General features: G+C 39.3%; 1 protein-coding gene and 1 long non-coding RNA gene across 3 annotated transcripts in view; both read left to right on the top strand.

Moving 5' to 3' along the window:
• The window catches only part of LOC132769193 (inter-alpha-trypsin inhibitor heavy chain H3-like), a 32,061-nt gene extending 7,842 nt beyond the window's left edge, over nt 1–24,219 (top strand). The window contains exons 5-17 of one of the 2 annotated variants that reach the window (XM_067463605.1): nt 162–324; nt 2,770–2,880; nt 5,130–5,255; nt 5,345–5,461; nt 7,776–7,944; nt 8,942–9,067; nt 11,262–11,443; nt 14,285–14,470; nt 15,263–15,292; nt 21,594–21,679; nt 21,789–21,961; nt 23,676–23,787; nt 23,875–24,219. In XM_067463605.1, coding sequence (XP_067319706.1) covers nt 162–324; nt 2,770–2,880; nt 5,130–5,255; nt 5,345–5,461; nt 7,776–7,944; nt 8,942–9,067; nt 11,262–11,443; nt 14,285–14,470; nt 15,263–15,292; nt 21,594–21,679; nt 21,789–21,961; nt 23,676–23,787; nt 23,875–24,007 — 1,714 coding nt within the window. In that variant the 3' untranslated portion in view covers nt 24,008–24,219. Of the gene's footprint in view, nt 1–161; nt 325–2,769; nt 2,881–5,129; nt 5,256–5,344; nt 5,462–7,775; nt 7,945–8,941; nt 9,068–11,261; nt 11,444–14,284; nt 14,471–15,262; nt 15,403–15,838; nt 16,031–21,593; nt 21,680–21,788; nt 21,962–23,675; nt 23,788–23,874 lie in introns of those variants that run through there. The other variant, XM_067463604.1, reaches the window with a different exon arrangement.
• On the top strand, nt 18,740–20,719 carry LOC137096041 (uncharacterized). The gene is made up of 2 exons (XR_010909160.1): nt 18,740–19,091; nt 20,676–20,719. It is a non-coding gene; the product is annotated as an uncharacterized lncRNA (long non-coding RNA).
• Nucleotides 24,220–26,782: the final 2,563 nt, after the last annotated feature.

Raw genomic sequence — 26,782 nt, 5'->3', positions numbered from 1 at the left:
AATAAAATAATAATAATAATAATAATTATTATTATTATTATTATTATTGAATCGTTTTTAGAGTTACTGTTCAAATTGCAAGGTGGAAAAGTGAACCATTTAAAAATCTTCTAAAATAATATATATGTGGTTTTATTTGTGTGTACACTCATCATATGAAGGGCTTCTGGAAGGAAAACTGAGAAGTTCAGTGTTTCAGTAAACGTTGCAGCTGCCAGCAAAATAACTTTTGAATTGACCTATGAGGAACTTCTGAAACGAAACTTTGGAAAGTATGAATTGTTCATAAAAGTGAATCCAAAGCAGCTTGTCAATAAGTTTGAAGTAAGTTCCACAATCATTTCTCTTGTACAGAGTAGTAGTGTGTTCTAGCAGTAAATTATATTCCATGACCAGCATACAATAAAATATTTGAAGTATTTTTCATTAGTATTGATTTATTTACAATACTTCTACACTTAAGATGAACCTTCCATAAGGTATTTCAAAAAGAAAATAAGTTAATACAATGAAATGTAAAATACAATGAATAAAACAATATTAAATATTTAAAATAGCCACTATATTGAAATCACAACACAAAAAAGGAATATTCGTAGCCAAGAACTATCATGTAGAATTGTCATGTAGAAGATCATTCTATAATGATGCAGCTACAAGAGGAAAGCTTTAGAGCTTTGAAGAGAATCACTGCACCATAAATTGGGTCTAGAACTATAGAGCCAGCCAATTTAGCTGGTTCAGAACTGCTTTTATATGTTCTGATTACCTTTTTCTGATAAACAATTGGGACATTGTCACATCACACAATTATAGTTCTGTGATTCCACTTTGATTGCCATGACAACATCCTAGGCAATCCCAGGGCTTCCATTTTCTAATAATTTCCAGCCAAAGAGTTCTAACCCCAAACTTCCCGAACTACAAAACTCCCTAAACTACAAAATCCAGGATTTCCCTAGAGCAGTGGTTCTCAACCTGGGGTCCCCAGATGTTTTTGGCCTACAACTCCCAGAAATCCTAACAGCTGGTAAACCGGCTGGGATTCTGGGAGTTGTAGACCCAAAACTCCTGGGGACCCCAGGTTGAGAACCACTGCCCTAGAGGAAACAATAGTTATTTGAGGTATATAACCATGCTATAAAGTAGAATCAATGTGTGGAAGTGCTCCCATTTGAGTTGAAACCTCCAAATAGTTTGGACTCACAGACACATACAGATATCAGGATTGGAAGCAAAACTGACGAGTAAATGGTTGCACTATTTAAATATCACAATGGCTGCCACAAAGAGGTGGGTCCAAGCTTGTTGTCTGCTTCCCCAGAGGATAGAACTAATGGTTTTAAGGTGCAGGAAGGTAAATTTCAATGGATTACAAGAAGAACTTCTTAACAGTTAGCAGTTCAGCAATGGAACCTATTGCCTAGAGCAGTGGCTCCCAACCAGGCCTCCGCATGCACTTCTTAGGGGTTCTGCGGCTGCTCCAGGAAAACTGGCCATATATGGAGCTCTGTCTTGCCCTTTAAACCCACAGTACACCCATATCCACCTGGTCCTGCCTGGAAAAAAAGGCAAAATTTGGGGCTAGTGGCAAAAAATATTCTCTGGGCCAAAGTCTAAGCTTTTTTTTGGGGGGGGGGGGGGATGACTGCTACCACAAAACATCTTTAACTTGGTGTAAAGTTAACATCTGTATAGCTTCAGATGTTAAACTGTCACTTCTGGGTTATCAAAAAGGCACCTATAATGGGAGATGTGATGGTAAAGTAAAATGATTTTATGTGGTCCTTGCTCTTCCAGACCAAGACTGCACCAAGGGTGGTGAGCACCCTTACTATTTTCTGAGGACCATTCTACACAGCCCTAAAACCTGGACTAAAATGGATCAACTTGAGGCATCCAGAAAACATTTCAGGCTAATTAATTCAAACTGGAGTAAACCAAATTATAAAGTTTAATTCAGGTTTTAAAAACACCTGTAAAGATCCGGTGCTTAGGCTAAGATCCAGATCTTTATAGATGAGGGCCCTGTGGGGACTGACTCCTAGGACTGCTTCCGTAGTCCAGAGGTCAGTCCCCACAGCCATCCCACTTCTTCGGACTCCCAAAAGCCCAGAGGAGTGGAATGGCACCCCCCCGCAGCCCATTTCCTCGCCCAAAACTTACATGAGGGGCCTGTCAGTCATGCAGGCCCCCAAGAGCTCTGTAGTTGTGTCAGAATGATGCTTCAGGAGGTGGGGGTGGAGGGGGGGAAATTCCTGTATGGCTGGGAGCCCCCTCATGTAAGTTTTGGGGAGGGAATGGGGGGCTGGAGGATGGTTGGATGCCCTCCCAGGTCAGTCTTTGGTTGACCTGGAAGAGCATCGAGCCTCTGCCTGAGGGAAAGACTGAGGTTAAGGGTTGCAGTGGTGACAAAGTCCTGAGAGGAATCGGGATTTTATTTGATGTGTCTGGAAGTGCCCTGAGACTATGTGTCTCTGAGGGCCTTTCTGCTCATTCTTCTGAATGAGTTTCCTGGTTTCTGCTCCCAAAGTCCTGACCTGTGATATTATTACAACTCCTGAGTTCCAGTTTGAACTTATGGTTGGGAGCACTTTTGTTTAGTGGTATATGGGACATCTTGGAAAAGAAATACCTCCAAGATGTATTCATGACACTGGCAATGATTCTTTTTTCTCTCTCTCTCTTCAAAAATACATTTTTCTACCTTTTCTCTTGCTGTTCTCTGCTGTTTCTCTTGATGACTGTATCCTTTAATTAACATTACAGATTGAGGCAAACATTTTTGAGCCTCAAGGCATCAGTGATCTTGAAGTGGAAGGAACATTCCTCAACAATGAGTTGTTGCCACTTGTGCAAAAGTCCTACTCAGGGAAAAAGGTAGGTCTTAAAATGAATAATACTGATTTGTTAGAAAGTATTGTTGGTATACTAGAAGGCAGTCCTGAGTACTTACATGTAGTTTGTCTGAACAAGTCACTGTTATGATGAACAGAAGGAACTATCTAAAAATGGCTTGTTCTACAGCCCCTTCTACACTGCCATATAACATCCAGATTTTCTGCTTTGAACTGGATTATATAGCAGTGTCAACTCATATAATCCAGTTCAAAGCAGATAATGTGGATTATCTGATTGGATTATCTGGATTATATGGCAGTGTAGAAGGGGCCTATGGCTCCATAGTTGCACATGGGAGCAGCATTGATAGTCATGCTGGAGACATCATGAAGAACTGGGATTTTGTCACAGAAGTGAAGAATTAAAATGGAGTCACCAGCCTTTTATCAAAGCCATACAGTTACAGTACAGATGACTCTGGAAATAAAAAAAAAACTGTTTTTAACATTTATCAAATGGATATTAGGAATCATGGATCACTGGCATAAACATCAGCACTTTTAATCCTGTACCCATTACTCTGGCCCGGCCCAGTTTTATTGTGTCTTAGTGTATTGTTATTGCCTGTTGTTTATATTGCTTTAATTGTTTTTAATTTGCCTTAGGTTTTGTATTGTTGTATTGTGTGTTGAGGCCTTGGCCTTTGTAAGCCGCATCGAGTCCTTCGGGAGATACTAGCGGGGTACAAATAAAGTTTAATAATAATAATAATAATAATAATATCCAAAATAAAGCAGTCCTATTGACTCACTTTTCAACATTTGACTCAATTGGTCTACTAGTTTAAATTAACTGGTGGGATTCAAGCCAATATCTCCAATATTTGTTTGAGGAGGCAGAAGTGGAAAGGTGATGCAGCGAGAAAAGATTAAGAGAAGACCAGCTATAGGTTATGGTTAAATTCTGGAGTGTAAAGAACAGTTATCTCAATCCAAAACTCCATGAGTGACTGTTTTTTTAAAAGCTGAAAAATTGTTGGGCTTTCTCTTTAGTTGCTTGAAGACATGCTATTCCATTTGCGAATACATATTCAGGAGAGTAATATGTTCTTTTTTCAACTCCAAATGCCGATACATTTCAGGGGCCCAGTGCTATAAAAACTATTTTATAGCACTGGGCCTCTGAAATGTATTGGCATTATAATGCAACAATTCTTCTTTTAAATTTTCTCTCACCTGACTGTCTCCATTCAAGTCAGCTCTCCACTTTTGCTGGGTTCAGGGGCATTAGATCCCCCAAAAGGTAAAAAAAAAACCAACAACCATAATTAAAGATATGACTTGTTATTTTGTTCATTGTCTATTGGTATTATATACATATCAAAAATGTATTTTTAAAATGTATACATAAAGATATGTATGTATATATGTGTCTGTATGTATCTATATGAAAGAACACCTCTCTAGGAATTTCTAGGTCCTCTAGCATGACTATATGGTCACTTCCACTGGAAACTGAGCATAAGACAGTACTATAGGACTTAGATAATCTTAAAGGGAGTTGTATACCTGAATGTAAATAGTCCAAAATATTGGCAGTAAGGACCTTTCCAGACAGGCCTTAATCCTGGGTGGAACTGGGTTATTTAAACCCTGTTTCTCTCGGGATTAAGGCCACATACACACACCCCAAACCCTTGTATTTCCCCTGTGGAATGGCTACATGCAAGAGCACCTTCCCCCCACAAAAAACCCAACTTATTTGAGGGGCCTACTGCAGCTGGAGGTCCTCCCCCTCCAGCTTCTGATGCATCATTTTTGACCGCCAGGAGAGCTCTCTGAAGGGACCTATGCTGCCCCTCAGTTAAGTTTTGGGGAAAAAATAGGGGGATTGGAGGGTGGGGGTGCCATCCCACTCCATCAGGATCTTAGAGCCCGAAGAACCAGGATTACTGTGGAGACTGATTTCCGGGACTGCGGAAGCGGAAGCAGTCCCGGGAGTCAATCCCCCAGGGTGCTCACTTTAGTTTAAGTTCTGGATTTTTCCAGGTGTTTTATTAATCCAGAGCAAACCAGGAAAGTCCAGTGTTCTCCAGATTAATTCAGTTTTACATGAGGTATCGTTTGAATGCCTCAGGTAAAACCACGACAGGTCCTGCATTTTGGGCCTGTCTGGAAGGGTCCCACATAAGGGAAAGAGGTTTTTTGAATTAAGTCCCATCTTCAACATGGTTTATATTTTTGTGTTTTTGCTGAAATCTAAAACGAGTATGCTTATTCTTCTTCTAGGCCCATGTGTTTTTCAGTCCCACTATTGATCAACAGCGAACCTGCGACAACTGTACAACCTCTCTGCTGCAAGGAGATTTTCTCATAAAATATGATGTGAACAGAGATTTACCTAGTAATCTACAGGTAAATTCACCTTTTGGTCAGTCAGAGACACACATCAGGACATAAGGCTCATTGTAATGGTATTTCTACATCTTACCCTTGTTTTTCAGATTGTCAATGGATATTTTGTACATTTTTTTGCACCAAAAAATCTTCCCCGTTTACCTAAGAATATTGCCTTCATAATAGATATCAGCGGCTCCATGTATGGAATCAGAATTCAGCAGGTAATGTATTATTGCTGTACAGTGGAAATGACGTATTTGTAACTTTTAAGGACTGGTCTACATCCTTAAGTTACATAGTAGTTTTCCCATTGACTTTGTAGCACATAGGAAAAGTATAATATTGTGCTGCTACAAAAAGAGCCAGTGTGGCATAGTGGTTAGGTCACTGGGAGACCAGAGTTCAAATCCCTACTCATCTATGGAAACCAGTGGATGACAATGGCAAACATTTTTCAAATAAATCTTGCCAAGAAAACCCTGTGATATGTTTACCATAAGTTAGAAATTGCTTGAAGGTAAACAACAACAGCAACATAGTTTTCCCAGAGGTTTGATTTCCATAATTCATGTCCAAAACACAAAATTACAGCATAGGTTTATTTCAGATGTGTTTTATTCATGCATTGTAAATCTTCAAAATCAGCTCCTTCCTTATTCAATTCTATTGATAACTGAAAACCTAAGATTTCCCAAAATGCAGATGTGGATGAAAATCAAAGTAGCAGATATTCCTTCCCCTTAGGAATGAGCAAAAAATTAAATCCAACTATTACATTTTATTGACAACAATCTATCCACAATTGCAGAATTCATGTGTAAAAATACAAACTTGAGGAAAAGCCTCATAGCTTGTCTATTTGGTGGCTGTCACGAGAGTATATTTTTAAGTAGGCCTTGGCTTTAGTCAGCTGTTAAATTGGCAGGCTCTGGGTACAATCATTCATTGCAAACAGATCAATTCAGCATATGAGTACAGGAGAGTATAGTAGAATAAAACTAGGTTTTCTATTAGCAATAGAACTGAATAAAGAAGGAGCTGATTTTGAAGATTTACAATCTTGCAGTCCTAACCAAAGAGTACCATGATTTATGAGTAATTTTGCATTAGTTACAATAGTCCTAACATTGAAATATATGCACTTTCAGATTTCTTTTTCTAAATTGTGGCTTTGTAGCACACAGGAAAAGTATAATATTGGGCTGCTACAAATCGGGCCTGCATCATTTGAGAAGACAGCAGGGTTCAAATCCTCACTCGTCATGGAAACCCACTGGGCGACTTTGGGCAAATCATATTCTCTCAGCCTTATAGGGAGGCAAAGTTAATCCCCTCTCTGAACAAAATTTGCCAAGAAAAACCTGTGATAGATTTGCCTTTTGTTCTTGGTCAGTCTTGATTCATGGCAACCCTATCTCCAGAAGGTGTACAACAATATCTCTAACACTAGGTTTTGCAGATTAAAGGGCATAGTTTCTTTGACTGAATATATTCATCTGAAATTGGGTTTTCCTCTTTTCCACTGCTTTCTATCTTACCAAGTGCTATTGTCTTTTCGGCAGAGTCATGTCTTCTCATGATATGACCGAAGTATGACAACCTTGGTTTCATCAGTTTGGCCTCTGGAGAGAGATTATAGTTGATTTGTTCAAAGACCCATTTATTTCTTTTCTTAAGAAATCCATTGTGTCCAAGGAACTTTGATTTTGCCAGTTGATAAAAGGGTTACAATTTTACTACACTATTATATATACTGAAACTTAAGCCTCCACACATTTCAATATCCACTGAGGATCCTGGAAGCAAACTCCAATGGATTCCAAGGGCCGACTGTATATTTAGACTTTCGGATCTTATCCATTTCTCTCATAGTCCTTCCAAGTGCTAGTCTTCTTCTGATTTCTAAATGGCAATCTCAGTTTTGATCAATGATTGAACAAACACATGGGAAAACTTTGAGAATTTAATTTTTCATTGTCTACATTAAATGGATGTAAATTAGCTGTGGTCATTTTTGTTTGTTTCCTTAATATTTAACAGTAAACTTGCCTTGACATTTTCTTCCTTGACTGCAGTAATTGTTCTAGGTCTTTGCCTTAGGGTTGCCAAAAGTCAGAAATTACTTGAAGGTGCACAACAACAATAAATATTGGCTCTACTACATTTGGGCTTTGTGTGAAAATCCACAGCTTAATAGATGCTACACCATCACAACCAGAATTTGAGTGCAAATATTTTCTCTAATGGACTAAATGTTACCACAAAAAAAGTGAAACACATGTGAGTTAGAAACATGTAAGTAAACATAGTAGAGCAACCAGGGGAAAGAAGGAAGTGAACGGGATGAGATGAAGTTGGAGAGAACAAAAACAGTAGCAGATTATGGGAAAAGGGAGAGAATATGAAGAAACAGCTGCCAGTTAGCTAAAGTGTATTGAATTAGGTGGGTGAAAGGGGAGCCTTTCCAGCAGGAAGAATCACTGGAAACAAACACTTCTAAATATTAACCTTTAAAAAACTCACCTTTTATTAAAGGCAAAGGAAGCATTCATAAAAATAGTTGAAGATTTAAAAGAAGACGATCATTTTAATATCGTACTGTTTGAATCTAAAGTCCATAAATGGAAAGACGGCATAATTAAAGCTACTCCTGAGAATGTGCAAGAAGCAAAGTATTTCATTGGAAATATAACTGTCACTGGAGGTAAGTGCTGGACACGAATTGGCAAGCAGTTCTTCTGAGCATATAAGAAAAAAAATTACATCCACTTTTTATTTCCTTAAAATTGTAAGTTTTCATGTGCAGGAATCATGGAGCGAGATCTGGTTTGATGGTGGTGAATTTCCATCAGCCTATGTACAACAAGGTCTGGATGCTGGAGAGGGAGGACAAAGGCAGAGAGCCCGGAAGCCAGACACGGGAACTTTCCCAATGCAATCTAATGACCAGTCAGTAGCAGTTGGGGCAAAAGTATTTCCATGTAGCACCCACTAAGCTGCTGAGTAAAACTGTTGTTTAGGGCCCCTTCCACACAACTGAATAAAATCTCACATAATCTGCTTTGAACTGGGATATATGGTGGTGTGGACTCAGATAAACCAGTTCAAAGCAGATATTGTGGGATTTTTTTGCCTTGATATTCTGGGTCATATGGCTGTGTGGAAGAGCCCTGAGAAGGTACTGGATGCTCCTTATGCGATATTGGAAAAAGTAAACCCATTAATTTAGAAATCAACTTAGGGTGCATCTGCACTGCAGAATGAATGCAATTCGACACCGCTTTAATTGCCATGGCTCAGTGCTATGGAATCCTGAGGTGGTGTATTTTTTGAAGGGCCTTCTCTGCCTTATGATGCTTGTAGTTAACCAAATGACAACTCTCACAATTCCATAGCATTGATCCTTGACAACTAAAGTGGTATCAAACTCTATTAATTCTATTGTGTAGATGTACCCTGAGAAAGAAAACAATACCAAAATAAGCCTATATACACAATCCCTCCTGTAATATGTTCAGTTCTGTTTCTGCTATTTATCATTTTCCACTGATGTGGGACTGATCCCATTACATCCAATATTGATACTAAACAAGTATTGATGTTACTAGTACTGGAGGTAGTCTACTGAACTAAAATAAACCAAGTGTTTGTTTCTTCTCATTCTTCATAATACAAATTAAGTCATGGTTTCTCTGTTGCAGCAACAAATTTTAATGATGGTTTAATGACTGGAATTGAGATATTGAATAATGCCCATGCTTTAAAAATTGTACCTGAAAGAAGTGCCTCTCTGACTATTATGTTATCAGATGGAAATGCCAATGAAGGTGAGTGTGTGAACAACAGGTGAAATAATATTGAACAACAGGTGAAATAATTTCAGTGTGATGTTACCTGATGTGGAAAGGAGTGATCTGAAAATCTCTACAAAACACGCACACACAAGGATCTATTCAGCAAAATATCTGCTCATCACCTTTATATGTACCCCTGAGGGGACCTGCCTTGAGCCCTCCCAGGGGTGAGAAAGGCAGTATATAAATATACTAAATAAATAAACAAACAAACAAATAATATGGTGTCACTTAATTTCACTATTGCATTGTTTGTAGATTAAAGAAAAGAAAACATTCACTCTTCAATTATACCGTCATTTCATTATTGCTGTTATTTTTCTTAGCCCAAAGGAGCCCTTGGTGGTGCAATGGGTTAAACCCTTGTGCCGGCAGGACTGCTGACCTCAAAGCTGGGTTGCTGACCTGAAGGTTGCTGGTTCCTCTGTCAGCTCCAGCTCCCCATGTGGGGACATGAGAGAAGACTCCCAGAAGGATGGTAAAACACAACAACAACAACAACTTTATTTTTATACCCCGCCACCATCTCTCCAAATGGATTCGGGGCAGCTTACAAGGGGACAAGCCCAAATTAAAAAAAAAACACACACACACAATAAAATAAAACAAGACAAAATAAAATCAACCACAACATTAGAGAAACATTACAATCACATTACACATTTTAAAAACAGTATTGTGTGCTGAGTGTGGAGGGATCAGGGAATGTGCAATTTTTCCTAGGGAGAGCCCAGGGAAAGTGCAAAGTGCGCTTCCAATTAAGGTCACAGCTGGAAGGATAATGTCCTTAGACATTTAAATAACAGGATGGGAGGGCCAATGAAAGTGTGAAGAGCTATGGCAAAATTGATCCCATTCTCTGGTGGGACTGCCTAATCAAATGCACAGCGGAACATCCAGGTTTTTAACTCCTTGTGGAAAATGGAAAGGGTAGGGGCCAATCTGATCTCTTTGGGTAGTGAATTCCAGAGCCGAGGGGCCACCACCGAGAAGGCCCTCTCTCTCGTTCCCACCAGCCATGCTTGAGACATCAAAACATCCAGGCATCCCCTGAGCAACGTCCTTGCAGACAGCCAATTCTCTCACGCTAGAAGCAACTTGCAGTTTCTCAAGTTGCTCCTCACACACACACACACACACACAAATCTTAGCCCATCCTTAACAAACTTAGCTCATTGATGCTTTTGGACAAAGAAGGGCAAGGGGTTTGGGGCCATTTCCCCATGATGCACTCTGATGTGCATCAACATATCTGGTTCTGGAATTTGATTGAAAATCATCCTATTCTTAAATCTCTTTTCATGGTTTGGAGATTATAGGAAATATTGAATATTGATGGTGGCAAGGGATCCAAATAGTTAATATTTTTATGCCAGTTTTAAAATTCTTGTGAAAGTATTTTTGTAATCAAAAACTCTGATGGTGTATTTTTCAAAATATGTGGTGGTATGGGTTCTCCAAGAGCCACAAAATAGGATGCTAGGGAGTACATTTCTTCACTCCTTTTCTCGAAGGACACAAAAATAGCATGTGTCGCTAAAGCAAAAAAGCCAAGCTCACTTATTCCAACAGTAGGGAAAAGGATGGAGAACATCAAAATGTACAGTTACCCAGAACACAAACACCTTGAGGTGTCTGTCTGAATTTTAATAGTTTAATAGTAATAGAATTTTACCACGTCTCCAAAAAGTATATAGATGGGTGAAAAAAAGGTTATAGCCATTTAAAAGATGTCAGTGTATGTCAATTTCAGAAGCCTGCATGTCCACATTCTTGAATCTTGATTCAGGATCCATGTTAAAACAGATTGGATCCTGGATGGGACAAGATATAAAATCAGATGCCACTCTAAAAATGTTAGGATCCAGTCAGACCCCAACAGGAATACAAATCTAGTTTTCATATCAGATTTCATTTTTAAAGAAATTAGAATGTCGAGTTAACCATCAAGAATCCGTGAACATACCATATACAAGCTACACTTAGGCTACATAAGCAGTGAAAGGGATTCCTCAAACTACATTATTTGTGTTCTGTTCTTCCATTTCCCCCTGTTATTAATTTCCAAATGTTAAACAATGTAATTAACTTTTTGGTAGAGTTTTCCTCCATGTTATTTTGTCAAAGTGAAATGCAAAGTTTAATTTATGTAGCTTCCTCCATGCAGGTGAAACAGATCCACTTAGAATTCGAGAAAATGTAAAAAATGCATCCCTAGGAGAATACCCTTTATACAGTCTTGGTTTTGGATATGGTGTTGACTATGCATTTTTGGAAAGAGTGTCAAAAGAGAACAATGGTCTGGCTCGCCGTATCTATGAGGACTCTGATGCAGCCTTACAGTTACAGGTAATAATAATTATAGACAGGATATTCTTAGTGAGTTATCCTTACACAACCAGGGTTTAGTCAACTTTTATGACAGTAACCCAGGAAGAATTAAGTACATTCCATAGAGCCCTTATCCCCAGGTCGCATCACTCTTTGGTGCACCTCGGGACCACTGACCCAGCAGTATTCTACTCTCTAACTCTCAGAGTATATGTTTGCATCTTTAGGCTCCTCCAGCATCAGACAGGACCTTGGCCAATAATAACATGAAATATAGCCTTCGGTTTTTTTTTTATTGACTGATACTTTTTGTAACAAGAATATGCTATTTAGTCCTTACTTGAGTCTAAAGCCCCTTCTGCACTGTCATATAATCCAATAAGATGAGTCTGCACTGCCATATAATATTATTTATCATTTATTTATTTTGGACATTTATATCCCATTCTTCTCACCCTGGAGGGGGGACTCAGGGTGGCTCACAACCGGCACCCATTAGATGCCAGCAACAGTAGTAATAAAATCACACTTAGACATTAGTTAAAACAGCAAAATTAAAACATCAATTTAAAATAAAACTGTAGTTCAAAGCTGATAATCTGGATTTTTTTGGCAGTATAGAAGGGGTCTAAGATGTTAAAAGAAAAAGATGCAAGAGGGCAGTCCCTGCTTTCCTCCTCCATTCTTCTCATATACTCTGTTTTCCCCGAGTTCTTCTCCGCATTGTATAAGCTGCTAGGAGTAATTTTTCATGGGCCACATGATGCCAGTATTCAAACAACTACCAACAGACTGTTCCCCCTCCCTTATGGGACACCAGGTGTATTGAAATCCTTTGTGTCGTGATTGCTGGGATGAGGTGAACATGGCTAAGCACAGCCATTGTTGTAGTTTGTGAAGAACAGGCCCCCAATGGTAGAGATTGCAAAAGGCCCTGCTGTTAAACAACATTACATGTTTTATGCACCAAAACATTGGTCTTTTCGAAGTGAAGATGCTTGGGAATCATTCTTTCTCCAAAGGGATAGATCAGGCATGGGCAAAGCCTCGGGTCCTTTCCTCCCCCCCCCCCCCAGTCGCTAAGTGGGGTCCAAAACACGTGGAGGGAAGGACCAAGTTTGCCCATGCCTGGGCTAGATCTATCCTGCCAGTTTGGAACTGCATTTTATGGTCAGCGTAGAGTCTATGCCTTGCAATGATGTGGCCATTGAAATCCAGCCGAGGTTTACTCGCATCTTGGATCTTGGGTTGGATCAGCAACAGTGCCCAAAACAAGGTCACTTTCTTGAACTGCATTATATCCCCAGGATAAATCTATATGATGCAGTTTGAACTGGTAACATATAAATGCGGTTTCAGGCTGCATTGTAGTGCAGTGTAGATGGGGCTTCTGTGTTGTAGTTGAAGAGAAATCTTTCAGGGAAGGAACAGACCCGGATTCGACGTGCACGTTCTTAGAGAGAGAGATCTCTCCATCCAAATAAAAACAAGGTAGTTTTACGCATGGAAATGATGCCCTTTTTTCTCCCCTTTGCAAAGGAAAAAGGTCCTCTTTCCTTTCTCTAGGGGAGGGGGGCATTTCATAGACTGGACCCCCTTCCATTTCGGGAAAAAGGACCTCGCTAATCCGGATCGAGCCTCGGCCTGATGATAAAACCCCAGAAAGAGGCAAAGAAGACGCCTCTGGGAAGGGGAGATTTCCATTGTCATTTCAGCATTAATTCACTTCCAAATGAGGAGGAGGAATTATGCAAAAGGAGGAGAACTGTCAGGTGGAGATTCAGGGAGAAAAAGCACAACCTTGGGTGCAAAGAGAGGAATAATACCATCGAAGGAGAAGGGGAAACATTGGAGAAAAGAAGAAGGATGTGCATTGTATTGTCGAAGTCTTTCATGACTGAAATAACTGGGTTGCTGTGAGTTTTCTGGGCTGCCTGGCCATGTTCCAGAAGCATTCTCTCCTAACGTTTCACCTGCATTTATGGCAGGTGTCCTCAGAGGCTGTGAGGTCTATAATATATAAACCCCATTTTCCACAGATATATCAGCCCCACTTGCCTAGTTTCCAACAGACATCACAACCTCTGGGGATGCCTGCCATAGATGCAGGCGTAACGTCAGGAGAGAATGCTTCTGGAACATGGCCAGACAGCCCGGAAAAATCACAGCAACCTGAAGGGTGCATTCATAAACCGAAAGGAGAATCATCAACAAATTGGAGAGGAGGGCTGTACAATGTAGACTCATGGAGAGTATACAATGGACACAAAATAATAACAAATTGATTTGGAAGTTTTGATTTAAAAAAATGGAAGTGACTTTAGAATGGAACCATCAGCACCCCCTACATCCGAAACTAGTTTTTAACCAATTTTTAAATTAACCAGTCCTAATATTTATTCCTTTTTGCTAATTTTGGATTCCAACGTATTGCAATCCAAAAATGACCCTAACACACAGTTTTCTGGTGTTAAGACAGTGTCTCACCGAAGGTCACCAAGTGGTCAAGTGGGGAATCGAACTATGGTTCCAAGAGTCAGAGTCCAATCCTTACACCACTACATTACGCTGACTCAAGTGTAGACCTGTTGAATCTATATTATATATGAATGCAGGAATTTACTCGTCATTCAGTGATTGCTTGATAGGACCTACTCTCGATGGGACCCTGTGGAGTTAGGGCTTTATATTACTTGTTAGGAATAAAATATGAGCTCCCACAAAAAATTGCAAGGAATGCGGCTTTTTTGAATAACATTTCCAGGCATTGATACCTTCTGTACTGATTTTGCTCTCAAATCAGTACAGATACATTTGTACTGCTGCTGTTAGTTATTCTAGCAAATGTTTTGTTTCTAGGGTTTTTATGATGAAGTTGCCAATCCTTTACTTACTGAGGTAACACTGGAATACCCTGAAAATGTCATCTCTGACGTGACTGAAAATAATTTTAAACATTATTATGATGGCTCTGAGCTTGTTGTGGCTGGACGAATTACAGACAATGATTTGAACAGTATTACGGCAGAGGTGAAAGCTCATGGAGTGAGTATTAATCTGACTGTCAAAGATGAGCGAAGAATAATAATTGAGAAGTTATTACAAATTACATAAAATGTACAAATACTAAAGTTGAATCCATGAGATGTGGTTCACTAGGGACTGCTGAGAATTTAAATGCCACAGGTGGGAAAAATCTATTTCAAAACCATTGTGATACCCCTAACACTTTGAAAGTCCAAAAGGCAGAACTAAATGAGCATTTAGTGCATTGGTTCCTAGCCTGTGGTTCCTGGATCACCAGTGGTCTGCAAGAACTGAAATATGATCTGCGGCCTCACCGTTACTACACCGTTGCAACGAGAGTGACTGGTTTCACTAAACCCTCTTATAGTGCTGAGGCTTATTAAATATGGTTTTCTGAGGTCGAGCAGATGGCTACTACTGAATGGCATATGTTCTGTATCAGAAACTAGTCCCAAGAGAATGTGTGGACACCCACCCAGGGTGTAGATAGGCCCCCAGGAAAATCTCCTGGGATAAAGGCCTGTCTGGATCCAGCTTTAAGAAGCAAATTAGAAGCAGTGCATATTTTTACCTCCAGTATATATGTAAGAACAAATCTAAGCATAGCTTGTTTAGATTACATGAAATAATAACTGGGAATTAAAGAATACTGGGTCTTGTAAGAGTGAATCAGTCTTATAAATGTAAATGAAAACCCAGGAGAATCCACAGTAGTGGACACATAGCCCAGTCCTAAAAGCTATGTGTATATTGCTAAAATATTGTTTTGCCATTAAATGCATTTTATGACATTGAATTTCTCCTTCCCAGGCACTTAACGATCTGACTTTCACTGAACAAGCAGATGTTGAAGAAACCGCCAAAGTTTTTGAGGAGCAAAAGTACATATTTGGAGAGTATATTGAGAGACTCTGGGCTTATCTCACAATACAGCAACTTCTAGAGAAACGGTAATGAAAGACCTTTTCCAAATTAAAACAATGCATACTCATTTATTTTATATACTCTGACATTTGGTCAAATAGCTCTCGAATCAACTTGTAGCAATAGGTTGTAGTAACCCTCCTTTCCCCCCTTCTTCCTCCTCACCCTCTTTCTCCAATATTATTCACACACAAGCCTTTAGTCCTCTGGCTGAGAGCAAGCAGAGAGCAGCTGATACCAAATAGAGTTTAATGTTCTTCTAGTGTGGCTCCCTTTATATCTTCTTCTCAGACTGATGTATGTGGCCAGCTATTTTCCTTCTTGCTCTGATTTTCTGCCCAGGAAGCAAAAATATAACTTTGCATTGGTAATATGCAATTGTGTCTTATAACAATGGGACAGTGAATAGAATTATTGTTAAAATGTCAACATCTAAATGTTCTCTAATATTCTTCTATTTAGGTCTGTAGCAACAGGATATGAAAAGGGGAATCTCACTGCTGAAGCCTTGGAGATGTCTCTGAAATATAAGTTTGTGACTCCTTTGACATCCATGATAGTCACAAAGCCAGAAGATAATGAAGAACCAGAGGTAGTTGCTGACAAACCCATAGAAGGTAGAAACTTTATTCCATAAATAATTAAACCATTTTACTTTTAGCAGTTTCTCTTTTTTATGGAGAAATACCCCATTACTAACACTCCTGCCCTACAGATCAAATCTGATCCAGCAGGGGGCAGAGCAAGAGAAATGTTTCCACATATATCAATTAGACAGTTTCATGGATGATGTTGTGGAGCTCCATATTCCTGTGTTATTATTAAGGTCCTGTTCTAGTTCATGCATCCTCCTTATAAGTAATATTGAGAGATGTTTGTTGAGCTATTACTCTAGGTCCATTCTTTGTTGGTTAGGTCTGGGCCAAGGCAAAAGGACTGTTTGGGGCACTTTATTTCTTCCAACATGACTGTATCCTAAAATGGCCACTGCTTCCCAGGGCTATCAGCAGCATCCTCATAGTTCCCTTGCAAAGTATAATGATCAAGACAAGTGCTTCTTCATCCTGTGAGATCTCATGAGATTCTGGAATAATCCTACCAAGAAGATAAGAGAACATGACAGGACAGTTTTAAATATGTATTTTTTTACAGTCTTTAGATCTGCCTGGGAGCAATAGCTAGTTTAAGAATATTTGCACTGTAAGATCAATACAGAACATTGTGCTTTTCTTGCCAGACCTCAGATACAGGAGGCCTCCGAGCTCTCTTTCGACACATGGCAAACTGGTACTGGTCAAAAGTTCCCCAAGGTCTTGAGATTCAAGTTACTACTCTGTTTCCTAAAATAAGATTAGCAAACCACACTTACACATTTTCAGACACAGTAAGAGGAATATACCCAGTACTGTTCTTAGAGGGATGAATTAGTGGCATCAGAAGGGTTAGGGGTGGTCTTCAGTTCCATTTAGTGGAAAATTAACTATATTTGCTTCCTGATTATCAGAAATCCTAAAGTCATTAAGAATAAGAACTTTAATCTTTAGATTCTTAAGACTGATATCTAATTCCATTACAATTGCTGTTATCATTCATTCCCCATCCCACCTTACTAGGAACACCAGAGAAATAGTGTGGTGAAGTGTAAATCTTTTGACTTGCAGTTATGTATAATTATAGATAGATGTTTAAAGGGTAAATATTTAAAGTTGCATAACTAAGGGAATGGTAGCCAGCTCAGCTCATGTTGAGCTGGGTTACCATGGAAATAGGGGTGGAGCCAACTGCCACTTGGCAGGGCAGCCATTTTAAAAACAGTTAGTCTGTAGTCAGCGAACTACAGGAGAGGCTGGTTCTAGTGTGTGGTGAGAACCAGGAAGGTAATTTGTAGTTAAAAACTACAGGGAAGGGCTGATTCTATAGTAGTGAGAATCAGGAAGGTTTTGGTTTTTAGCCTGAGTAGTTTAAATAAGTCGAGTAGATTTATTTATATTAATAGTTAGTGTATGAGACAAAGGGTGAGAGAAACCCAGTGAGAATCTCTATTGCAACAGAAACATCACAAAGAAAGAATAAGCTTGTAACTGAAGTAACCTATTAAGGAAAGAAACACAGTTTGAAGAAAAATTAGTTTGAAACCTGTTTAGTGGAAGGAAGAGTCCTTTCCAGAGTTGCTTAAGAAACGTTATAAATGTAACCTATGAAGATATGTGCCTCTAAGAGTAAGAAACATTTAAACCATCACGCTTCTACATTTCAATAAACTTGTTACTGTTTTTCCTAAAGCCCTGTCTCTGTTACAATTCCTTTCCAAGTTAAGTCATGCTACACATTAAAGAAAGACCAAGTCAATATCACTAGCTATTAGCTACGCTATCAAATTAATAAACCCTTACAGAGTGGTGGCTCCTTTACAAACTCTTTACAAATTAGTGGCCTCGTCACAAATAGTAACTTCTCTTTCCAATTCATTGTAACAAGAACCTTCACTAGAAATTCAGAATCTGCAAAATGAAACAAAATATTTGGATAAGTGGAAGAGAAGATGAACATTTTCTGGGGAGAGATGGACACTGACACTTGCTCGTACTAATTTACCATCACCACATACCCTGGACAGAGAGGAAAATTAAGAATGGTTCTTTCTTTGAGGAGCTTCACATGAGCGCTCTGGTCAAAGTCAAGAGCATTTATAAGAGAAAGATTGTTTTGCTTGAACTAGGTTTGCTTGAACTTGATTGCCTAGATATACTTGTCAATCAGCTGATATGTACTCTCAATTTTATGCTTGCTAAGGAAATTTTGGTGTAAAATGTTACAATAAATTGGTAGAAAGACTAATCTATCTTCTTCTCATTTTCTTAAACCTCCTTGAAAACAGCTGAAGGTAAGTTCAGTTCTGTTTATTTTGAAGTTGGGTTTATTCCTTTTATTTTTAACTTTAGAACTTGATTAATGAAAGATTTAAAAACAACATTTGGCAGCTCATGCAAAAGATCTGCATGTACATAACATGGGAATATGTAAATAAACTGTTTATTGCTAACACAAGAGAAATTCACATATTTTAGCTTTTTAAAGAGCCTGGCTGCTCATATGCTCTAGAGCTCTGTTGGCTGGCCCGCTCTTTGCTATATTTCCACAGTCAAATAAAAACCTTTAAAAGCAGATTGCTCATATGGAAACAACTATTAATAATGTGCTTTATTGTTTATCCATTGTGTTTTCCCCAGTGGGCATACCTTTAATCATTCTTAATTCCATTAATAGTTGAATTCTGTTTTAATTTTGGTACGATATGTCTTTTTAGCTGTATCATCTAAAAGGAGGAGGAGGATATCATCTCAGGAATTATAAAACTACATCGATGTATATATTTAAAATAAATTGCAATTGTTGCTTTCTTTATTTGGGAAAGTTGCATTTTAAAATGTCAGCATTATATTGGTTGGTTGGATCCGAAGATTCATTTTAATCCGGTCCCTCATGCCCATGCAGATGAGAACTCCTGTATTATCAGGTTACATCTGCACATAATACAAAAAGTACTAAATCATAATGTAAGAAATGGGTAATGGCTTAGCAAAGGGCAGAGTGTGTAGGTAGGTTCCTTGTAGTCAATTTTCATTTAAGTTTAACTGGAGTTCCTTTCTTTTTCAAACAGCAGGCAGGTATACCCAGTACAGCGCTCCATCAACTCCATATCATTATTCCAGTGGTAAGTTTTTTCAAATTGCAGAGGAAAAACTAAAGTAACCTAGAACATTTCATAAGAGCGTGATTAATTTAAATCAAACTTACTATGAGTATCTACAGGTTCTGAAGAGCTTATCAATAGAATTTTGTGCTGGTCTTTTTGGTGACATAACATTCTTGAATCTTTTTTATTATTTCCAAATTAAGAAAAAGCTTTCAAGGCTGGAATCACTGGGGTGTTTTGTGGTTTCCAGGCTGTACGATGTTTCTCCAGGTGTTTCACCTGCATCAGTGGCTTGTATCTTCAGAGGATCCTCTGAAGATGCCAGTCACAGCTGCAGATGAAATGTCAGAAGAAAATGCTGCTACTACATGGCCATATAGCCCAGAAACCACACAACACCGTATGTAAACAATGTTTCCTGGATTTGAAACAAATGTGCCTTATGCTGCATATTTCATCGTCTTTTTTTCTGCTGGGTGCCATCAGATCTGGATCTCGCAAGTATGACCAGCACATCTGCAGGAGGTCCATGTGTAGTTGTTATTTATCTCTTCCACAAGACCACTGGTAATTTGTAATTTGTAGCATGGGTCTTATTTATTTATTTATTTATTTATTTATTTATTTATTTATTTAAAACCCCATCATTCTCCTTGGATGGGATCCAAGGCAAGTAAAATGGCTTGAGAAAAATAGGAAATAAGAAAATGGAAAATATATTGTAATTCCTCCACTTCACACACACATGAGGTGGTAACCTGTTCAGGAGGAGGAGACTGTGGCAGTCTTGTAGTTCTGAATGAACTCACTGGAATAAGGATAAATTATGGTTTAGTAAGATAAAAAACATCTACTGTATTTTCCGGCGTATAAGATAACTCCCAACTTTTAAAAAATAGAGTTTGGGATATAAGACCACCCCTCTACCAACACACACCAAATAAAAATGTAAAAAAGCATCCAATTTGATTTCAGCTTGGTAATTTTCCTATTTTCGTACCTCCATCTTTGCCTCTCAGATCTCACACATGTATGCCTGCGTTGCTTCATTGCAGTCCTTAGGAGCAAGATCTGAGAGGAAGAGAAGGATGTACAGTAATAGGATTCAAGGGTGCAGCGATGCGTGAAAGAGGCGTGTTTTTCTGGGCACAGTGCCACTCTATCTCTTTTTTCCATACCCCAGTCGTCCTGGACGCCTGCAGCTTGCTCTGCTCTTCACTTACACCTTCCTGGTGAGGCGCCCCCTCACCTCGTCATTGGGACCAAGTTAAGTCACTTCTTTCCACGAATCCTGATTATTGGATTTTCTTCTATCGCACTTGTACAGGGCTGCCCTTGTTGCTTTCATACAGTCGCTGCATATGGCGGGGATGCAGCCGTGACCATTTTTGAGCTCCCCCCACTATATGCAGCGACCACAGATTCTCCAGTCTGGCTTGGAAGTTTCAGCACCTGCCCTTTAAGACAACATCCATTGTATAAGACAACCACCGACTTTTGAGAAGTTTTTCCTGGGTTAAAACGTAGTCTTATATGCCAGAAAATACAGTATATAAAAGATGGCAGCAGTATATTGATGTTCATCTTTTTTTTTTTTTGCAGTTGATGGAGACCCACACTTCATTATTGCAGTGCCTCAAAAAGAAGATGCCCTTTGTTTCAATATTAATGAAGACCCAGGGGCGGTCCTAAGTTTAATAAACGACCCAGTTACAGGTGAGTATTTTCTCTTTGATCAAGAGGCTATTATTTTTATCTTCAAGAAATTGTAATTATAAGGCATAACTGTGAGTTACAGAGTATAGTCAGGCATATATTCTGAAATATAGTGAAAGCACTGGGCCTGAACGCCTAAAGGCACCAAATCTGTCTGATCTTGGAAGTAACCTAAGTTAGGACTTGAATGGGAGACTGCCGCTGAGGCTGCATCTACATTGAAGAATGAATGCATTTTGACATCACTTTAAATGCCATGGCTCAGTGGTGTGGAATCCTGACAGCTGTAGTTTGGTGAGGCACCAGCACTCTTTGAGAGGACGCTAAAAATCTTGTAAAACTAGAACTCCCATGATTCCATAGCATTGTGCCGCTGCAATTAAGGTTGTATCAAACTGCATTAATTCTGCAGTCTAATGGCACCCTGGGTACCACGTGCTATAGGCTATATTTTGGAGCAAGGAACTGGCAAAATCACCTCTGAGTATTCCTTGCCTAATAAAACCCAATTTATTTAGAGAATGATTAAAAATAGAAGTCAAATTTGTTATAAAGCTGTGGAATATTTTTTAAACATTTTAAATGAATTCCAGTGCAACCAAATTAAACTGCAGATTTTTTGTTATCTCCAAGGCTTGTATAGAGTCTTACAAATATAACATTACTTAACATCATTTGCCTTTAGGTATTGTAGTCAATGGAGAGCTCATTGGTGAGAAGAAAAGCAACAATGATGTAAGAGAACAGAATACATATTTTGGAAAACTTGGGATTGCAAATATCCACCGGCATATAAAAATTGAGATCTCCACCAAGGAAATTATTCTTCATGATGGTGTAAAACGGACAGCATTCAGTTGGCTTGATGATGTTACCTTGCAAGAACCCAGGTAAATTCTTACGCCAGAGTGCTTACCTTTTCCTCAATTGTAGGCTTTTTATTATTCAGGATAAAGATTTCTCTGCTCTGTTCAGCTTCTTTTTTCTCTCCCCACCTAGTCTGACTCTAGTCATCAAGCGAAAAAAGAGCATGGAGGTTTCAATGGACAACGGAGCAAAATTTGTTGTTATTTTGCATCAAGTATGGAAGAAACATCCCCTGCACCGAGATTTCCTAGGATTTTACACACTGGATAGTCACAGACTGTCTCAACAAACTCATGGACTGCTAGGTAACAACTTATTTTTAAAGACAACACTGCATCTTTGTAAAGCATGATTCCTTATATTAAAGGACAGGTACGAAAGGAAAAAATAAGTCACAAATACTTGAGTCTCATATGTTCCCCTTGGAAGTTTCCCACATTGTTTTCCAGACAATACTACATTAATGAAATTTCCAGATTTCAAAAAAGTTTATTTATTTATTTAAAGTTTATTTATTTATTTATTTTATTTCTCTTGAGGGACTCAGACCGGTTTCCAACCATAATATCACATACAATCAATAAAACATCATAATACATATTACAGTAAAACGTTAAAACAGCAATTACAATCAATAACTATAATGGTCAGTCGTCATACTAAAATCGTTACATTAAATCAGGTGTGAATATGTAAAAATGAAGCTTTTTTCACAGAGATATTGGTTTTTCTTTTCTTTTCTAACCTTCTGCACACATTTCTGTTTTACTGGTTTGGAAAGCAAATCAATGTCTTTACCTTCTGTGTCTCTCTCTATCTTAAACTCAACCAGAGCCTCTTTTGTTTCTGACCTTGGCTCACATTCCAGAAATTGTCTTCTCTCTCCCTATGTATATATTCTTTCTAGTCTCTGAGGTATTCCCAAGAGTCATCCCAAGGGAGCTGTGGTGGTACAGTGTGTTAAACCCTTGTGCCAGCTGAACTGCTGACCTGAAGATTGGGTTGCTGACCTGAAGGTTGGCAGTTCAGATCTGTGAGATGGGGTGTACTCCCATCTGTCAGCTCTAGCTTGTGAGGACATGAGAGAAGCTACCCAGCAGGATGGTAACACATCCGGGCATGCCCTGGGCAATGTCACTGTAGATGTCAATTATCTCACACCAGAAGCGACTTGCAGTATGTTCTCAAATTGCTTTTGACACGATTAACCCCCCCCCCCCCAAGGGACCATCTAGTCCATCCCCATTTCTACCAAGCATACATTTCTAATCGTCTGCTTGTCAAGTAGTGTATTTCCAACTCTACTTCAATGACATGGTTTTCTTCCTGGTGAACAGAATCTAGATTAAAGTAGCTCACATGCTTATTTCCATGTGACTTAATTGGTCCTTTGTATGTCTTTTTTAGGGTAAAAGTGTTACTCAATCTGTATCCCTTTGTAACCCATCCAAAAACTTTGCATACAGCTGTCAAGTCAAGTAATGGGGACAGTAGAAAGAGGGGAGGCAGGTCCAATGATGGAAAATTGGCTGGACTTGGTTCATCATCATCATCACCCTCATCACCATCATAGGCTGAGTATGATTGCCTTCCAAGTGTAGGGTCTTGGTGGTGTGTCTGTAGGCGACTCTTGGCTTGACGCACCTTCCTCTTGATACATTTCTCCCTTTTGCCCTCCATTTGTGCCTCTTTGAATCCCACAGCATTGTTGGTAACAGCTGACCTCCAGTTAGAACACTCAAGGGCCAGGAATTCTGCTCCAGCCCCCCCCCCCCCCCAAAATGGCACCTACACATTTGCATGCCACTACTTCCCCAGCATTTAATTTTGCTCCTGACCAAATATACAATTGACTATAATCAGAGACTAAGTTAGCAAGATAGTAATTAATGATAGGTCTCTTTCTGCTCTTTGAATAAGACATAAACAATTCAGTCATAATGAAATAAGCAAACGAGATTGTATCAGTTATTAGAAAATGTTTAGTAATAATTGCTCTTGTTGTTATTTGCATTTAAGGTCAATTTTTCCGCCCCATTGATTTTGATATCCTTGAAGTCCATCCTGGGTCTGATCCAGAAAAACCAGATGCCACAATGGTTGTGAAAAATAACCAGCTGAGTGTAACAAGGTGAGCAGAATCAGAATTTTAAATTCACATTAATGTGCCTGAACAAAATGAATGCTCAAAGTTCACTGCTTGGTTCTTCCCTTTCAGGGGCTGGCAGAAGGATTACACAGAAGATACTCGCCATGGCCTCAATGTGCCTTGCTGGTTCATTCATAACAATGGAGAAGGCCTTATTGATGGGGTGCACACAGACTATATTGTTCCCAGCATATTTGGATGAATAGTCTTTCTGATTATGAAAATATTTTTCCTAAGGCAATATGTTCAGAATACCAGCTATAACCTAGAATGATGTGTATTATATGTTCCTGTCAGCGGCTGGAATACTTTTATGACCTGTCATGATGACTTCTTCCTTGTGGAAAACAGCTGTTTGCCTCATTTTATTGCAAAACAATAAATGTGTGCTCTGCTTGAATTTAATTTCAAAAATTAGCCTGATATTTCTGTACCAATGTGTCACTCATGTTTAGCGCCTTTCACCAAAGGCCTTAAAGCTTATCTTTCACTAACGGCTGAAGATCTAATAACTCTTGAAATGCTATTATTGTGACATATTTTACATTAAATACGTTCACCTGAAAGTAAGAGGCAACAAGTACAGTGGAACATATTTCTTTTAATAGTTCTGCATAACATATTTGGGCCTAAATAAAGACCAAACTCAAATGGACATATTTATGTAACAAGGTGAAAGTTTAGGTATATTGTGAGATGTTTTTTTCTGAGCAGATCAAAACTACACAGATGAAGAGCGGTGAACACTTCCCGGCAAACATCCCTCAAATATTGTCGAAGGCTTTCATGGCCGGAATCACTGGGTTGTTATAAGTTTTTTCGGGCTATATGGCCATGTTCTAAAGGCATTTTCTCCTGACGTTTCGCCTGCATTTATGGCAAGTATCCTCAGAGGTAGTGAGGTCTGTTGGAACTAGAAAAAGGGGTTTATATATCTATGGAATGACCAGGGTGGGACAAAGGACTCTTGTCTGTTGGAGCTAGGTGTGAATGTGACAACTGATTGCCTGGCAGTGCCTGGAGCAATTTTTTGTTGAGAGATGATTGGATGTCCTTTGTTTCCTCTCTGTTGTTGTGCTGTTCTAATTTTAGAGTATTTTAATATGGTAGCAAGATTTTGTTCATTTTCATGGTTTCCTCCTTTCTGTTGAAATTGTCCACATGCTTGTGGATTTCAATGGCTTCTCTGTGTAGTCTGACATGGAGGTTGTTGGAGTGGTCCAGCATTTCTGTGTTCTCAAATAATATGCTGTGTCCAGGTTGGTTCATCAGGTGCTCTGCTATGGCTGACTTCTCTGGTTGAAGTAGTCTGCAGTGCCTTTAATGTTCCTTGGGTCATGTTTGGGCGCTGCGTTTGGTGGTCATGTACATGTCACCAGCAGGTTTTGGAGTCATAATAATGGATGTCGATATGACCCATGGATAAGTCAAGATAAGTCTGTGGCTGCCATTGCCATTTTCCCACCCATGAATTCAAAAAGGCCAAAAGCAGCGCCACAGCAAAGAGAGGTTGGACTAAATATTCACTTTTTGCCACTCTAGTTTATTTTTGGTAAGACCGAAGGAAGGCATACCAATTACAATGACCTTTAGAAAGTCTAACCCAGATTTTTGGGTCAATTTTTGACTAATTTTTTTAGACATACAGATGAGTATATAGGATGTGCGTGTGTGTGTGTGTGTGTGTATTCCACTGTCATCTCATTTATCTAACTGCTTTTAAAATGTCTCTGTTCTATTGTCTTCCTCCAATTTCCCCTTCATCCTCAATTTATGTCCATTCTTGCAGTGAGAGTTCAAAGTGCAAAAGTTGACATTCTCAGGGCGCATCCAGACAACCTCTAAAACGTGCAAGTGCCTATGTTTTTCCCTGGGGCGTCCAATCGAATGAATTAATTCAGGACAAAGCAAGAAAACCCTGCTTTGTCCCGAATTATTTTGACACTGGAAAGACCCAGGTTTTTCAGAAGACCTGTGTCTTTCCAGCTGCATGCTCTGTGTGGATTGGGCCCGGGGATCATGTCACATGTCTGCTGGTTCCAATACACACAGGTGTCTTGGGTTTTCTGGGCTCCTGGAACCTGAAAAACCCAAGTCAGCTCCCACCCCCTCCCAAATCCCCTTTAAAAAGCCTTAAAACTCAAAAATAACTTACCCGGCTGTCATTCCCCCTTCTCTGGAGCTCTCTTGGTGCGTAGAAATGATGCACCAGGAGAAAGGAGGGAGGAGGAAAATCTCTCCTGGCTCCCCTTCTCCTGGCGCATCATTTCTATACAGCAGGAAAGCTCCAGAGAAGGGGGAATGACAGCCGGGTAAGTTATTTTTGAGTTTTAAGGCTTTTCTGGGGAGGGGGGATTGTTTTGTGTCTGGGTGTCCTGCCAGAAAGTCCAACAAGGCATCTGGACAACATCACCACCCCAAGGAAAGGGTAGATGTTAGGGGAGGTGTGTGGACTTTAAACTTTAATCACATTTAAGAACCTGATTCCTCCCGGGTTAAAGGCCTGTGTGGAACTGCCCTCAGAGGACAGAAAGGAAGCTCAGGTGAAAGCAAATTTCTACATCTTTTCCTATCTTGTCTATTTTTCCTAATGAATAACTTTTTCTTAATTCGCAACAAATTGAGCTTGATTGGCCCCACCTGTCTCAGCTTTCTTCTGTGAAATATTGCAGGGTATGGCTCTTATAAGGCTTATATCTCAGGCTATAGCTGGCATAGGGGTGGACCAAGATAAACCTGGTCTCTGTTTACCTCAGTATGGGTCAGTATACTGGTGATTTATTGAACTGTAGTCTTGACAAAGAGATCAAGGCAAGGGCTCTGAGCCAAATGAAATATTTTTTAAAAAAGTTTTGAGTACCTAAAAGAATTGTGAAGTGCTTGTGACAGTCTAGGGATCACTTAAGAGCATAGTTTGAGGTTAAAGATACAGTTGTTTGACAGGCGTTTTGACAATGTGATCTTTCTGCCCTTTTAA

Source organism: Anolis sagrei, chromosome 2 (assembly GCF_037176765.1).
Source record: "Anolis sagrei isolate rAnoSag1 chromosome 2, rAnoSag1.mat, whole genome shotgun sequence".
Classification (NCBI taxonomy): Eukaryota; Metazoa; Chordata; class Lepidosauria; order Squamata; family Dactyloidae; genus Anolis; species Anolis sagrei.
This window is presented reverse-complemented; position numbering and strand designations above follow the sequence as displayed.